The 17,297-nt window shown below is 37.6% G+C and overlaps 1 protein-coding gene across 1 annotated transcript in view; it reads left to right on the forward strand.

The window, feature by feature from the left end:
• The window catches only part of Rapgef6 (Rap guanine nucleotide exchange factor 6), a 72,646-nt gene that overhangs the window by 15,945 nt on the left and 39,404 nt on the right, over positions 1-17,297 (forward strand). Inside the window, exons 7-9 of the mRNA XM_050157767.1 lie at positions 1,151-1,391; positions 6,760-6,917; positions 15,354-15,594. Coding sequence (XP_050013724.1) covers positions 1,151-1,391; positions 6,760-6,917; positions 15,354-15,594 — 640 coding nt within the window. The remainder of the gene's footprint in view (positions 1-1,150; positions 1,392-6,759; positions 6,918-15,353; positions 15,595-17,297) is intronic.

Here is a 17,297-nt window from a genome sequence, read left to right on the forward strand (position 1 = left end):
CCTGTCCCGGAACTAGCTCTTGTAGACTAGGCTGGCCTCGAACTCCCAGAGATCCACCTGCCTCTGCCTCCCGAGTGCTGGGATTAAAGGCGTGCGCCACCACCACCCGGCCAGGAAAGGAACTCTTTACACTGTCATTTGCAATGTAACTCCCGTAGAGAATGAGAAGTTCCTCACATAGCTAAACAGTAGAACTATCGTGTGATGGTGCTGTCTCACTCCTCAGTGGATAGCCACAAGAAATGAAGCCAGGAACCAGAGATACCTGCATGCTGATTTTTTGCTACTTTTACAAATAGCTAAGATTAAAAGTCATCTTGAGGCCCATTAATAGGTTAAAGGATGGTATATAATACTCGGGAATATTAAGTCATAACAGAGGTCAAATCGTGACACTTGGCCAAAGTGGATGGAGCTGAAAGACATTATGCTAAGGTATCCCAGTCTGACACACAAAGACAAGTATGGCGTTTTCTCTCTTCTGTGGCAGCTAAAGCAGTGTTCACCTGAAGGCAGGGTTAAGATTTCTAGAGGTTAGGAGAGACGTGAGGAAGAGTGCAAAAATGAAAGATACGATGATGTATGTTGCATGAATGACATCTTGATCTTCACAAGCATGCACAATTAATATCTGTTGGGTGTGTTGTTGTTGCTGCTGCTGTTGTTTGTTGTTGTTTTAACAAGCCCAGTGGAGTGGCACATACATGTAATCCCAGCACTTGGGGAGGCCAGAAAGATAACTGAGAGTTCAATCCCAATCTGTGAAGCAAAATCCTGTGTCAACACAACAAAAGAAAGGTGGGGAGGAAAGCAAGAAAGGAGAGAGAGAAGTGAAGGAAAGGGGAAAGGACAAAGAAAAGCAACCTCTCAGGCTGGATGCAGCTCAGTTGTGGTATGGGACCAGGAGATCTCATTTAATTTAGTAGTGCACATTTTCACACACGCTAGCAATAGACCTTTCTTTTTCTTTTTCTTTTCCTTTTTATTTTTTTTTCCTTTGGTTATTCCTAATGACTTAATTTTATCACTTTGGGGATCTAGCAGATGATTTTAAAATGAGTGTGAACTTGATGGTATTTATCCCTAAAATGTGTTGGTAAAAACATTTTAGTAAGGAAAGGGGAAATGATGAATTTGTTTATTTCCACAGTGTTCAAAGAATTGCTCAGTAGGACTGAACAAGAGAAATCTGGTATACCTCATATTCCCAAAATTGCCGAAAAAAAAAGTAATCGCCATTCAATCCAAGATGTCCCAGGGGATATTGAACAGACATCACAGGAGAAAGGAAATAAGAAAGTTAAAGCAAATACTGTTTCAGGTGGAAGAAACAAAATCAGAAAAATTTTGGATAAAACACGATTTAGTATCTTGCCTCCAAAACTGTTTAGGTAGGTAATACCAATCTATTGTGTTGGATTGTCATATTAAGTGAAGTTTTTATTGTAGGGATAAGAATCATGTATGTTTTATACATCATAAAATCTTTAATACATGAGTAAAATCTAAAAATCTCTGCATTATCTCTGTGGCTTTGTCACTATATAGTAGCTTTTAGTGTTGTGACTTTTATTAAGACTGTTTTGTGTTATTTATTTTTATGTTTCGGGTTCAGTTTCAATCACTATCTATAAATTTGGACGTAAAATTTTGAGGTACATCTATTGGTAATTTTTGAGTTTTTAAATATCATTTTTTTTCTGCTGGCATTACTTAATCTATTCTGAATTCTAATGGTGAATTTTTTGATATTTGGGTTTTTCCAGACAGTAATTCTGTCTGTATATCACACAGTGGCAGGAGCTCAAAGAATAGATGTATTCCTGAGGCTTCTTAGCCATCCAGCCTTGCAGAACTGGTAATCTCTGGTTCCAGAGATTCTCTGTTGCCTGTCTGAAAAAATGTGTAGAGGGATTAAGGAGATAGCTGATGCCAACTACTGTCTCCCTATACATATGGCCACACACAAGCCTGTGTATGCCCCCATCACACACATACACAAATCTCAAAGATCAGGAAATATTCTTCCTGAGTTCTTCTACCCAGGGAAACAAATTTTCTCTTCTTTCAATTTGTCACTCACTGGAAACTGATGCATCAGATGGCTTTGCTTTATACTTCCACTTTAAAGCTCATTCTTGTTCATTTCTAAGTCACTGCTTTCATTATGGTGAGTAGGTTATGAAAACTATAACTTTAAAATAACAAAAATATTTAATATTGTACATATCACAAACACCGAGACCAGTTGAAGCTGGGTCAAGAAACTGTTAGAGTTGTAACCCACTCTAAAAGAGGTCAGGGAGAGTTTGAGATGACCAGAAGTCACTGTGGAAAGGGAAACAAATCCAGAGGCCAGAGAGCAGAAAATAATTCACATGGCGAGTTCTTTAAGCAGGTAATGTCTTGAGTTTTATTTCCAGAAGCCTTGATGGATTGGTCTGGATTGTGTGCGTTGTTGTGTCGCACACTCTCTGGAGAGTGGACTGGTTAATAGCAGGAGACGAAGTTGCTGTCACCAGGAGCAGCTAGTTGAGCATTTCCCACATGACAACTTTGTATTAGTAACAAAGGAAGAAAAATCTACTAGAAATGGGTGTGTTTAAATTCAGAATGTATTTTTATTTAGTTTTTCATTTATTAATCAGTAGGCATTTTGAGTTTTTTGCATTGTGTGCCACAAGAAGCTGTTAGCTAAATACAAACATGAATAAAAACGTGTTACGCATGTCTCCTATTCATGTTGTAGCATAAAATGGCAATCATTTCAGTTGCTGAAATCCTAAAAGATAAATTAGAATCAGATTTCTGAGGCCAGTTTTGTGAGAGCTAGTTTCTCATTTTTATCTGTCTGACTCTGTTTTTGAGACCATATATTTTATTATTATTTTGATACAAATCATTTAAAGTGAATTTGGAAAATTTTTTCTGCAGTTTTTGGGAGGCTTTCCCATGCAAGGCAAATGTTCTGCCATTAAACCATAGCACTAGTTCTTGACTTTTTTGAAGCAGGGACTCCCCATGTAGTTCCAGCATGTACTGTATTTATTCTGTAGCCCTGCCTAGTCTCAAATTCTAAAGCCCTGTTGCCTCTTCTTCCCAAGTGCTAGAAACAGGTATGCATCACCACATCCAGCAAATGATTGCTTTTTGCAAAAGTGTGCAGTCTAGCTAGATGTAGGGAAATCTACAAGCCTAGCATTCAGAAACTCATCCAAAGCGTTGACCATTTTGCAGAGAACACAAACAGGAAATGGAAGAAAACTATAAACACGCAATGTCTGCTCCCGGTGATGTAGCTGCTCCAGCAAGGCTGCACTATCTAAGCCGCCCTAGACAGTACTACCAGCTGGGGGACCAAGTATTCAAATATTTACGCCTATAGGGGACATACTCATTCAAACCACTACAGAGATTCCCCCATTCTGAAGAACTCTTAAAAGTCATTTAGGGGAAAACATCACTGTGGCATCAGTAGATAATAGAGAAAATGAGTTCAAGTGATCGTATAGATGTTTATCTAAGGATGCTGCACCTTTTCCATAGAGCTCATTGATGGTGATGTCCTGCTGTGTTGCTCATACTGGCCTCAAACTCCTGTAGTCAAGTGATCCTCACAAGGGTTAGAAGTATACTAAAAGTCCAAGTACAAGAAAGTGGTTAGAAGCCAGGCGGTGGTGGCACATGCCTTTTAAATCCCAGCATTCGGGAGACAGAAGCAAGCAGATCTCTGTGAGTTCAAGGCCAACCTGGTCTAAGAACTAGTTCCAGAACACAGGCTCCAAAGCAACAGAGAAACCCTGTCTCAAAAAAAAAAAAAAAAAAAAAAAAAAAAAAAAAAAAAAAAAAAAAAAAAAAAAAAAAAAAAAAGGAAAGAACGTTAGCTTAGTACGTAGACACGAAAATTAACAAGGACGAATGTCCAGATGTCTGTTTTGGGTTTTTTGTTTTTTATAAAGTACAAATAAGTTTTCCCTCTTTCTTCCTTTATCTTTGAAGTTTCTTACTTTAAATATTTGGATTTTTTTAATTGAAATTAAAAATTAAGTAAATGTGCCAGTTGTTCGTGGTGTTTACCTTTAATCCTAGCACTCGGGAAGCAGAGGCAGGCTGACCTCTGAGTTTGAGTTTTCCAGCTTGGTGGAAAACAAACTCCACTCCTCCCTACATGACCCCAGAGGAGGAACAAGAAGGAAAGAATATAAAAAGCCATACATACTTTAGGTAAAAGTAGATAACACTTAAGCCTCAAACAATTATGTACTTTTGAAGTGAAAAATTGTTCCTAAAAAGCAATGAAAATAAGTTATTGATCTGAGTGATTGATTTGAGAGACATCTGTAAACTATAACCACAGTACACTTTTATTAATTGGAGAATATTAGACTGTTCCAAAATCAGATTTCCTTTTTTTTTTAATCACTCAACTTTTATTCTGTATCTTCCTAGAAATAACATTGCTTTGTTTTGTGCATCAAGAACTATTTTTTTCTCCAAGTGTCAGTATATTTTTTGTTTGCTTTTAATGTTGGAGTTATTTTTGATATGCACATTAGTGGTGTCTTGTGCCCTCTTTGGTTTCATAATGAAGCTAATTACTTTTATTTTAAATAAGTTTAGCGTTAGGGAACTAATTATTGAGGAATTTTTCAAAAATGTCTTGTTTCTGTTACTGCATCACCTCTCAGGAGACTGTTTTGGTAAGAAATGACATAATTATTTCTCAAATAGGTTTTATCCGTTAAACTTTAAGCATGGATTTTTTTGCCAGTTGTTTCATTCCTGTCATAGCTTGAATTCTGCATGACAGAATTTTCATGTCTACATGCTCACACCTAAGTACCATGAATTTATAGCCTGCCTTACATGAGTATAGGCTAGATAAGGACTTTTAATTAAAAAAAAAAAAAACAACTTTATTCTGTAAACTTTATAGTGAAGTCCCTTTAACCAAAAATTCTGACTTAGTGCTGGGGACATGGTTTAACTGGCAGAGTGCTTGCCCAGCATCTGACAGCTCTGGGTTTGAACCTAGGCACCACATAAATCAGATGTGGTGCTGCAAGCATGGAATACCAACACTTTGGAGGTGGAGGCAGGAGGATCAGGCATTCAAATTCATTCTCACTACTAGAATGTTGAAAGTCACCCAAGGCTACATGAAACCCTGTACCAAAAAAATAGTTCTACTTTTAGTTTTGTACTTTCTTCGACTTTGTTAGTAAGAGTAGATCACCTCTTTGTGTCTTTGGATTCAGTTACCTAATTTTATGAATCCAAAAATTGCTGGGTTTTCAGAAATCAGTTAGACTATTGTTTAAACATGTCTTTCTACTTTTTCTGATTCAAATACTGACAGCTTTTCTTGTCTTCTCTAAATAATCTTAAAATGTTTATTTTTTGACAGCCAGCAGTGCAAACCAAGTTGTAGAGAGGTAGTTTAGGATAAGCGGGAATTGCTTACCAAATAAAACCTTTCTTCTCCCAAGAGTAAACTGATGTTTCTCCTTGGGAATAACTAGCATCATTTCTGTCAGTTGTGTTGTTGTGCCTCTACTTCTCTGTGTCAGCTAAAACAATTGTTCCTCCTCTCCAGCTTTGAATTACTCTTATTTTAATTTGGTAAAAGTACTTGACTTCTTTTCATAAGAACAGGAATACCATTTTTCATCTACTTTAGCTGACTTAGCTCTTCAACCAGTGGCAAGCTAGAGAAAGGACCTGAGACAACCAGCTAACTAACAGTCTGTCTGCCATTACAGTGTTCCACGCCCTCATGCCTCCCTGACTATGCAGCTCTCTCTCTCGTCCTGGCTGTCCTTGTTTTCTTGCTATTAACACTCTGTTACTCTCCATTTTGTTTCATTACATAGTCTGCCTAAATCTTATATTTTGCTTTAATATATTCTATATATTCCATATCGCTCATTTTTGTAGGTTGTAGTTTAATCTTTGCCATGATAATTGGTAAGTGTTCTGTGATCCTGTTTGTATAGCAAAAACAAGACAGGAGACTGTGCTGAGTAAAATTTACATGAGAACAGATACTAAGGAACATATTTCAACACAAGTAAGTTTAGGGAGAGAACTCTGATTTTAGTCTTTGGTGATGATGGAAATCTTTTGCACTGTGATCCTAAGTTCTATAGAACAGTTTTACTTATAATTAAACTAATAGTGGAAATATACAAAGTTTAACTGACAGTGTTTATGTTTTTCCTTCCTATGATTTTAGAATTACCTATGTAACAGTTCTAAGTGTTATAAAAGAAGAGTTTCTTGTTGCCCTAGATAATGGCTTTTTAGTTAATAGTGTTTTTGAAACCTAAAAAGAGAGCAAACTCTTCTTACTGATTTAAATCATCTTGTGATTATCATGTGTTTGGAGGGGACACTTCCTGTTGTGTGGCTGTGTATAGCTTAGTAAATATATTTGAAATTTGAGACTGGCAAATTTCAAGCAGTCTCATTCAGATTGAGTTTTTCTGCCAAAACCAGAAGAAGCAAATTCAACATTATTTGTGATATAGTAGAATTACTTCCATTTTATATTTCATTTTAATGTAATTTTCAAAAACATTTCATTGCTGTCTCTTCATTATAATTACTCTTTTTGGTTGCTGAAATGTTTTAATCTTAACTGCTTAAGTCATTACACTGAATTGAGTTTGTTGTTATACCTTGAGCTTAGGAATCCAAATTGTTTGCTATGTAAGTGCCTTCTAATACTTGAAAGTGATATATATCTATCTTTTGAAGTGATGGAGGCCTGAGCCAATCACAAGATGACAGCATTGTGGGAACCAGGCACTGTAGGCACAGCCTGGCTATAATGCCAATTCCTGGAACTCTCTCATCCAGCAGCCCAGATCTCTTGCAGCCCACCACCAGCATGTTGGACTTTTCCAATCCTTCAGGTAATGTTTCTATGTGATGTCATATGGCCAAAGTGGTACCTAATACACAGTCACTTGTGCCATAAATACTGGTTTTGCCTGCAGAGTTTACCTCTGGTTTTTGGGTTCATGCAATAAGCCAGGGAAAATTGTGTCTTTTTACCAAAACATGTTACTTCTTTCTAAATTAAAACTTCATAATAAGAGCATCAGTGATAGTTTTCAGAAATTGATGAGTGATGGAATGAAAATAAATGACTGTAAAATTTATATCTCAGCACCTGAAGCTAAAGTTGTTTGGCGGGGCGGAGGTGGGGGAAGAAGACTTGGTTTTGGTTTGGTCAAGAATTATTATTATCATAGTATAACATTGTTTTCCCTTCTAATGGTTTTCAGGATGGAGCATCAAGTTGTTTTCTGTATGTGTTGGTGCCCAGAGGCATAAAATTTCACATAAGTCCATGATCTAAAAATCTCATTGTAAAGAACCGATTATATGCCATACACCACTTTTTTTTCCAGAAAAAAAATTAAAAACTGAATGTTATTGCACCCACAGGAAAGATGGGGGAAATGATCCCTCAGAGTGTTTCTGATTCAACTTAAATTTTTTGTTCTAATGCTTAAAGGAACAGCATTCATTCACATATATTTCAGTGCCAGAAAGAAAATACAAGTGTATTGGTAAAGTTTGTGTTTTCCTATGGCAACTTAAATAAAAACCCTTCAACATAAGGGAAAACATTTACTGAAGGTTGTACTGTACATTATATAGCAGCCTAAAAACTCCCACGGTTTAACAAAAACCGAGACTAGTGAAAGTAGTTGCGTACATTGTTTCCTTCCATTCCCAGCTCACGCTAGAGTTTCTGCACACAGCAAGTTGGTGTTGTGCGTCATTCTTTCTGTAAGCCGTCAAGACTGTAGAACAGAGATTTTAATGAATCATTGTTTCACTTTGAAAGTTCTAGTAGTTCCTGTAAAGGGTTGTGTCAGAAGACAAATCAGAAATAAGTACAAAACTGGCTGCCAGTATATTAAGTTATTTGCTTTCAGGAAAGGTGAGCACTAAGGTGTCAAAAAGGCAGGGGAAAAGCAGGCTAGGTTCAGTTCTGTGACATAAGAGGAAATGCCTGTACCAGGATGAAGATGTGTTTTGTAGATGAATGTTCTTTCTAACCACCTGTTCTGATAACCTGTTGCGTCATCATTTCTTGCCTACGTGTGTTTGACCACCTATAGGTTCTCTCTGCATGTCCAGTCAGCTGCTTCTTTAATGTGTTACTCTCGAGTACTCAAGCTCAGATCCCCTACTTTTCATCAACACTTTCAGCACCTTTGGTATTTTGGTTTTTTTGAGACAGGGTTTCTCTGTGTAGCAGCCCTGGCTATCCTGGAGCTCACTTTGTAGACCAAGCTGACCTCAAACTCACAGAGCACCGCCTGGCTCACTTTGAGTGCATTTTAATGACTTCTCATGTTCATCTTGTGGTAGAATCAAAAATCTATTTTACTTTGTATGTAGGTGTTCCACACTTCATAGAAGATTCACAACTAAAAGATTTTTACATTCCCAGAGAACAATCTAAATATGCACGTTTTTTGAAAGCAGTTATTTAGAAAGGGCATATGATATTACTGATTTGCTGATTTTTATGATTATATTGCCATCCCAAGCATTTATAGATTTTTGGGATGAAGACAGGCCAGCACAAGGCCTGTTAAAAGTTAAGACACTTGCCGCCAAGTCTGACAACCAGATTTTTGTCGGAACCTACATGGTAGAAGAGAACTGTTCCTACATGCCATCCTCTGACCTCTACATGCATGTATACATCATCATCATCATCATAGTAATAATAATAAAAAATAATAATAGGGTAAATAATTAGAAAGTGATGCTGAAGGAATAAAGAGCGACTTAAGGGAAAGAAGAGTGAAAAGTGGAAGGAGGAGGTGGACAGTATTTCACATGTAGAACTGTATCCCCCCTGAGGAGCAGGTACTTCTCAGATAGCTCTCAGATTGGATTCTCAGTTCTTTCCTTGAGAGCATCCTGGAAGGACACTGAGATGCTTTTTAAATCTGCTTAGAGAAAGTTTAATGCAGCTGAGGCTGCGATGTGTGTGCATGTCATGTTATAGCTGGATACACCTATCAGCTCACTTTTGAGACCTCCAAATGCACAACTTTGTGAAAGACTTATCCAGTAATATATTATTTGTATTTTTGTTGGGAAAAACTATTACCAGCTTCAAATTCAGCTTCTTACATTTAACAGCAATACTAAAAGTTAGCTCTGTCCACACATTTGATTGCAATGATGTTTGTCAAGCTCAGCTATGTTGAGTCTGTATGCATAAAGTTCTTACTAGATCAAAATCGCAGTGCAGGCAAAGCTGCAGAACTACTGAATAGTTTGATTTGATTGCTGACTTTTTATAATTTTGCTTTATTTTTGCTGCCTACAGCTGTTGGTTTTTACTGTAAGTATCTTGGTATTTTTTTGTCTTTTGTGTATAGTTTGTTATTTTCAAAAAGGTCATTTGATAGAGACCTCAGTGAAGTAGGAAGCATAGTTCTCTTTCCACTTGTGAGGTAGTGCTCATTGGTGTAAATCTTTTATTTATTTTCAGTGACTATGTATGTTTTTTCTTCATATAGAGACAATATACATGCCACTTTACAACTTGTGAAAAGTTTTTTAAATTTTTATTTTTTTTTACTGTGTGTGTGTGTATGTGTAAACATGTGTCATGGAGTGCTGTGGAAGTACTTTTTCATCTAACATAAGTTGAAGCTTTAAGAATTCAGAGTATGGAGCTAGGAATGCAGCTCAGTTGGAGTGCTCACTTATCTTGTAGAAGGCCTAATTCAGTCTGTGACAGCTGTCACAGTGGCACAGGCTTGTAACCCCAGCAGTTAGGTGGCGATCAGAAGTTAAAGTTCACCTTCAGCTTCATGGCAGGTTTGAAGCCAACTTGGGCTACATAAGACACATCTCCAAGAATTTTTTTTTTTCCAGTGTGGCTAAATGAAATTTGACTCCGGTCCCTCCTACACCCATTGCTGCTGCTGCCAAGTTTATATACAGAGCTCTTTATGGTTACTGTATCATTTAGTAGCTAAAAATCCTATTTATTTTCAGTAGCAAACTTAATTTTGTCCTATGTAAAGTCTTTGCTGCTTTTTAATTATAAGTACAGATATCATGTACTTTTTTTTTTTTTTTTTTTTTGGTTTTTGGTTTTTCCAGGCAGGGTTTTTCTGTGGCTTTGGAGCCTGTCCTGGCACTAGCTCTGTAGACCAGGCTGGTCTTGAACTCATAGAGATCCTCCTGCCTCTGCCTCCCGAGTGCTGGGATTAAAGGCGTGTGCCACCATCACCCAGCCTTATCATGTACTTTTTAAGTAAAACTTTAGAGAAAGGGTAAGTACAAGTGTCTCCACCCTTCAGATTTTACAATAATTTACTTGTAATAATTTCACAAGTTTCGTTGAATGTAAAATATGGCATCAATCGATCCCTTTAATTTAATTGGGATGATACACACTTCCACTCGCCATTTTATTTAACAGAGTTCCTTAAATATTTATGTATCTGAATGATATGTTCTACCAGCATTGTTTAAAGAGATGGTAAAAATTCTTTAAACTAGTTCCAGTAATGGGCATTTGTGTTTTTGCTAAGTCTTTGTGTTCATGAATTGCCACCTGTTTTGTATATGCATTGTTTTGTGGAGATTTTGTCTCGTTGTATAAGTGCCATAAAATAAATAAAATACTCACTACCAGTCCTTGATATGAGTAGAGCAAGTGTGGCAATAGTCTGCCCTAGTCTTTGGGGTGTGTGTGTGTGTGTGTGTGTGTGTGTGTGTGTGTGTGCGCGCGCGCGCGCCCTGGTCACTTTGTGAGCTGTTCTACTTGTTACTGTCTTTCCTTGAACCACTTTCTACTCTCTTGAATATTAGTGAATTTCCTGAGGTCAGAGACTTGTCTGCTTTCTTTGCCACTGTATTTTCTTCACCTAAAACACAGTAGATACACAAATGCTCGGGTGGGGTGGGAGTAGAGAATGAAAAAGTAAACTTTATTTTCTTAAAGATCCTTCTAAATACTTGAAAAATTATTCCATCTTTAGTGTAATCTCAAGGGCAGTACATCCTTAAAAGGTTTTGTTTTTGAAACAGGGTTTCTCTGTGTAGTTCTGGCTATCTTAGAACTTGCTAGGTAAACCAGGCTGCCCCTCACTCAGATCTGCGTACCTCTATCTCCCGAGAGTCAAGATGAAAGACATATGCCACCACAACCAGCTCCCTAAAAGTATTTATTTATTTTATACACACCAAATTAAAGTTATCGCTCTAGAGGGTGGACCACTACTCAGCAGTTACAAACACTGACTACTCTTTCAGAGGATCTCGAGCCAGTTCCACGGGACTCAGTAGCACTGCTGGAACATGGTGCCATCTGTACAGACAATCAAGCATACTCGCATACAAGTGAATAATCTTCAAAAATACATGTAGTTAGTGCTCCAAAAATGTGTTTCTAGCTTTTAAATTCAGATATCTGGAATTTCTGTTTGTTTCACTTGTCTTATTTGTTTCATTTCTTAAAAATAAAATCTAGCTGGGCCGTGGTGGCGCACGCCTTTAATCCCAGCACTCAGGAAGCAGAGGCAGGCGGATCTCTGAGCGTTCGAGACCAGCCTGGTCTATAAGAGCTAGTTTCAGGACGGGCTCCAAAGCTACAGAGAAACCCTGTCTCACAAAACCAAAAATAAATAAATAAAATAAAATCTAAGTGTCTGGAGAGATGGCTACTCTTCCAGAGGTCCTGAGTTCAAGTCCCAGCAGCCACATGGTGGTTCATAACCATTTGTAATAAGATCTGGTGCCCTCTTCTGGCCTGCAGGCATACATGCCGGCAGAACACTGTTTACATAATATAAATAAATCGTTTTAAAAAAAAAGAATGTGTTATAAGAATAAAATCTGAGGGCTGATGAAATGGCTTAACAGTTACATGCACATTTTCCACTAAAACTGCCCAACTAAATTCTGTCCCTGGGGCCCACATAGTGGAAGGAGAGAAACCAACTCCCAGATTTTGTCCTGCTTTCCATATAGGTGCTGTGACATGTGTTTGCCCCTCCAGTCATACCAGCACACAAATAAACAAATCAATTATATATAAATAAAATATGAATATCTGAGTTAAATACTGTACACTCCAGATCTTTTAAAGCATGTCTTTCTGGGACTGCGGTGATAGCTTAGGGGCAGAACTTGCCTAGCATATATAAAAGCCACCATCATCATCACCCAAAAATAACTACTTTTAACAGAATTTTTGTGTATGCATTTTTGCTTCGTGACTGGAATTTGCGATGATTATATCATTTTTTTCTTTTTGATTCTTTTGATCTCATATTTACTGTTCATCTAATTCTATATTATCTACATCTATCATGAGCCAAATATTATGTTTGGCCCTGTACATGATTCTTCATCTGGCAGCATGTTTGTAAATAATGTACATACAGTGATTTTAAAATAAACAAAGGTTGTTCTCTTGCTGGTACCAGTGAGGAGAAACTGTGTTTCTTCTGATTTCACTGTTCTCCAGGTTGGCTTTCATGACATTGGCAGATTTATCAGGATTCAGTTGTGATGCCTTTGGGTAAATCCTATTTACAGATTTTTTTTCTAGCACCTTTTTTTTTTTAACTTGACTTTCTGTTATGTGACTATCACCTAAGGAACAAATGTCTTTAGAAAGTAAAGCTTTTGAGCCTTGTTCAAGATACACAACTCTGTGTTCCTTCCCAGAAACAGAGTGTGAAGTTGTACAAATCCCCACCCTGTCTGTGAATATATTCCCCTAAAGATGTCTATAAAGGGATAGACGGTTTGCCATTCCCTCAAGGTCAAACAAGATCTCTTGCTGAAACTTAGCCTCCAAAACTGTAACAGAGAAATCCCACTTCTAGGGCTTAGAACCCAGTTCATGAAGAGTTCAGGTACACAGTTTGGTTCTTTATTAAGGAAAGTATATGGTGAAACCCCTTTGCTCACTTTCCTTCTGACAGCCAGTCTTCCATTTCCTGACAGCAATTTCCAGCACTAGGCAGAGAAGCATGCCTGATTTGGTGAATTATAAAACTGTCTAACCTTAAGTTGTGTGAGCTCCAAAATAACAGTGCTATTAGCTACACATCAGAGACTCACTCATTGACAGAAATCTAAGCAAGAAGTATTGATTACTCAGATTTTTAAATACATCAAAGAAATATTGCTTGCTACCTCTTTCTAGAACAGAGGCTACTGAGTACATGAACTTGACCCAGAACATCCATCAGTTAACAAGTAGAATTACATCCATGTATATTCAGTTGAATCTTTAGTCTTGGGAGCTGATTTCTTTCTGTGGTCCCATTTTCAGGGTACAAGAGTGTGGGGGTATTTCATTCTGTAGAGTTGTTTTCCTGCTACGCCTGTTCCATTATTCTCATCTTCCCTTTTTAGACAAGTCCCCCCCACACCTTTTTTTTAACTAATGATGCATAATAGTGCTAAGGAAGACAGTGCTGAGCAAATAATATAAAGTCACAGCAATAAATATTCCTATTTGAAAACACAACTAATTTTCATTTAGAAACTTAGCATTTGTTTATTTTTAGTGTCTGTCATTGCAGTAATCATTGTTCTAGAGGTGTAGCTCTTCCCTTCAAAGAAAAGCAAGACAGAAGGAGGAAATGTTTACATGTGTAAATTATATGAGTATATCTTAGGTAGTATGTATTTGCTTGTGGCAGAATCACAAAACAAAGATTGAGGTGTTTAACCATATAAACATTTAAACACTTTCCTCTTAAAAAACAAAATAAATTTAATATAAAACAGAGAAAATGGACTGCACAGAGGCTGACTCAGTAGGTAAAGTATTTGTTGTATAAATAAGAGGACCTGAATTTAATACCTAGTATTCATGGTTTTTTTTTAAAAAAAAAAAAAAAAAAAAAAAACCCTTGAGTGCTGCAATGCACACCAATCATCTCAGGTTTGGAGAAATGGCAAGTAGGAGATTCCCTGGGGTTATCACTGGTTCATCATTCTAGTGTAATCAAGGAGCTCAGGGCTAACTCCAGGTTCAGTAAGAGACTCTATCTCAAAAGACAAGTAGAGAGAGAGCCATTAAAGAAGATACCCAATGTTAACCTCTGACTCTGCATGCGTACTCAACACAAACTCACACATAAACAACACACAACACTCCCCCCTTTAAAAAGAAAAAAAATCAAAAAAAACTAGGAAAAAAATGATTGCTGCTTTATAGTTGAATAAGTGTTGGTGCCTTAATGTGACTCAATAGGAAGAAACACAGGTGGTGCCAAAAAGTATTGGAAACTAGATGTGTTGGTGCACACCTTTAAAACTCTGGCACTCAGGAAATAGAGGCAAGAGAATCTCTGAGTTTAAAGGCAGTCTGATTTACATAGTGAGCTTGAAAACCACCAGTACTACATAGAGAAACACTGTCTCAAAACAAAAAAGTATTGAAGACAAGAAAAGGAAAAGGATAGCCTTTCAGAATAGCAGCAAGACAAAAATGTAATAAACTGTTTTAATAGAGACATGACCAAATTTGCTCTCTCACATTCTATGATTATAAAATATAATTTTGGAGAAAGATTGGAAAGTGTGTTTTAAAGACCTGGAAAATATGCATACCTTTTCAGAGACCTTTTGAGAGTTGTCACTAAAGAGCTGGTCAGATTCCTTCAAAAGATAGTTTTATCTGCTGTGTGTGTGTGTGGTGGCAGGGGGGGCTCTGTATCATACCATAAAATGCTAATCCAAGGAAATCCAGTGCATCTAGGCTCCAGTACCACCTGCACTTGTTTGCACATTCACACAATACATATGGACTACTATTCTTCCATCCTTATTAAAAACACAGATAGCTTGTTGGCAAGAGAGATGGCTTAATGATTAGGAGCAGTGGCTGCTCTTCCAGAGGACCCAGCTTCAATTCCCAGAACCCACATGGCAGCTCACAATCACCTGTAATAGTTTCAGGGGATCCAGTATCTTCTTTCAGCTTCCGTGGACACTGGGCATTCTTGTGGAACATAAACATACATGCAGGCAGAATACCTATACACATAATTTTTTATTTAAAATAATAAAAATAACTTTGTAGAACAATAATAGCATCAAATGTTTATAACATGTTAAATGAAAAATGTCTTCTGAATTGTCGCAATTTTTATCTTTGTGAACTTCTATTAGTATCTTTCATCTGAAGAAAATGAATACATTTTTCTCATATCCTGTGTGAAATAGAAATGTATATTTCATTGTTTGGAGGGATCCTTGTACTCCAAGTTGCTTATTGGGGTGTTTAAATGTTACTTTTTAAAATACTAAGGTTCATCTTTGTGTTTATATAGATATTCCTGATCAAGTTATAAGAGTTTTCAAAGCAGATCAACAAAGTTGCTACATTATCATCAGTAAAGATACCACAGCTAAAGAAGTGGTATGCCAAGCTGTTCAGGAATTTGGTTTGACTGGTGCATCTGAAACATACTCTCTCTGTGAAGTTTCTGTTACTCTGGAGGGTGTCATAAAGCAGAGAAGACTTCCGGACCAGTTCTCCAAATTAGCTGATAGAATTCAACTCAATGGAAGGTGAATGAGCTTATCATGAATATGCAACGTGCTCTTTGTAGATTCTCTATAACAGTGAGTGTTTTAGGTAGAAACATCATGCTGCTTTGTTCTAAGATTAAAATGGGATTTCTCTCCTTGTCAAGTTTTTATCTCCATAATTACATAAATGGAATCTTGAAGGGGTCCTTAGTCTACCCTAAAGAGGAGAGAGAACAGCCCTGTATAATCTGTGTCCAGCTATAAATAGAGTAGGGCCTGTCTCTCAGCTGTGAAGTACTATAGAGGTTCCATTCTAAAAAGAGAAGAGGACATGAAGGTCTTTTGTTCAAGGACAGATCCATACCACTTGCTGAGATGTAAGTTGTATTTATTATAGGAGAAACCACTAAGAACTTAATGTCTACAGATCTACTTTTCCTTGCCTCACTTGGAAGTTTTAGACAAGAGTGGAGAGGGAAATGGATCTAGTAGCAGCTACTGAATAGGGACAAAAACAAGTCTTAATGTACATGCTTTCTCTTGCCAGCCAGAAATCGTATTCTCCATAAACAAATATGTATGTAGTATTACCCATATGTCAGATGCTATATTAATCTTTCATTGCTGTCACAATATACATGACAGTAACAACTTTATGGAGGATGGATTTATTTAGTCGCAGTCTATCATGGCAGGGAGTATGTAGCAGAGCAGAAGTAGATCCCATCATGGCATCCAGGAAGGAGAGAAAAAATGAGACCAGGGAGTAGGTATAACCTTCAGATGCCTAACCCCAGTGACCTGCTTTCTCCTGCTCAGCCTACTTACATGGTGTGCACCACCTGAGCCCATGTGAGACATTTCTTATTCAAACGATAACCTTCCACCCTGGCCCCTAAAGACGCATGCAATCTCAAAATGCAGAACACATTTAGTCCATCTTCTAAGAATCCTCAGAATCTTAATTGTTCTGATTGTTTCACACAGCTTGTTGTGTCCAAGTCCAAAGTCTCTTCTGAAATTCAGGGCAAACTCTTAGCTGTGAACCTTGTAGAATAGATAGATAGATAGATAGATGGATGGATGGATGGATGGATGGATGGATGGATGGATGGATGGATGGAAGGAAGGAAGGAAGGAAGGAAGGAAGGAAGGAAGGAAGGAAGGAAGGAAGGAAGTGATAACAGGTAATTTCCATTCCGAGTGGGAGTAACACGAGAATAGCAAGAATCCAGCAAACCAAAATATGACAGAAATCCATCGAGACAAACATTAAATCCTATAGATCCATGCCTGTGTCCAAGACACATGGTGTCATTCTGTTGGCTTTGGAAGACCCACCTTTGTGTCCTCTTGAACTGTCTCCACTTGTTTTTTGGCTTTCCTTGGCTTGTCAAACATTCCACATTGATGGCATCTCCAACATCTTGGAGTCTTCATTGTATCTTCATCTTAACCTTCCACTTTACTTACCACCTGCCCAGGGCCTGCTGTGGTCTTGACCCTCCACACATTGCCTGGCTTTCCAGCCTTTCTTTGAAAAATCTTAATGGAAGCTTCCATGACTAAAAGCTCTTTCAGTCTACATGCCTGCAAAAATGTTATCACATAGACAGTGCTACAGTCTGCTGCCAGGCTAGGCAGTAGAATAGCAAGCCCCTTTGGGTCCTAGTTACAGTGGTTTATAAATGGTCAGATGGTTGAGCATGATAAAATTAATCCTGGGAAACACTTTATCTAGT

The sequence above is a fragment of the Alexandromys fortis genome, unplaced genomic scaffold (assembly GCF_014885135.2).
Source record: "Alexandromys fortis isolate MF-2015 unplaced genomic scaffold, M_Fortis_MF-2015_v1.1 scaffold_103, whole genome shotgun sequence".
Classification (NCBI taxonomy): Eukaryota; Metazoa; Chordata; class Mammalia; order Rodentia; family Cricetidae; genus Alexandromys; species Alexandromys fortis.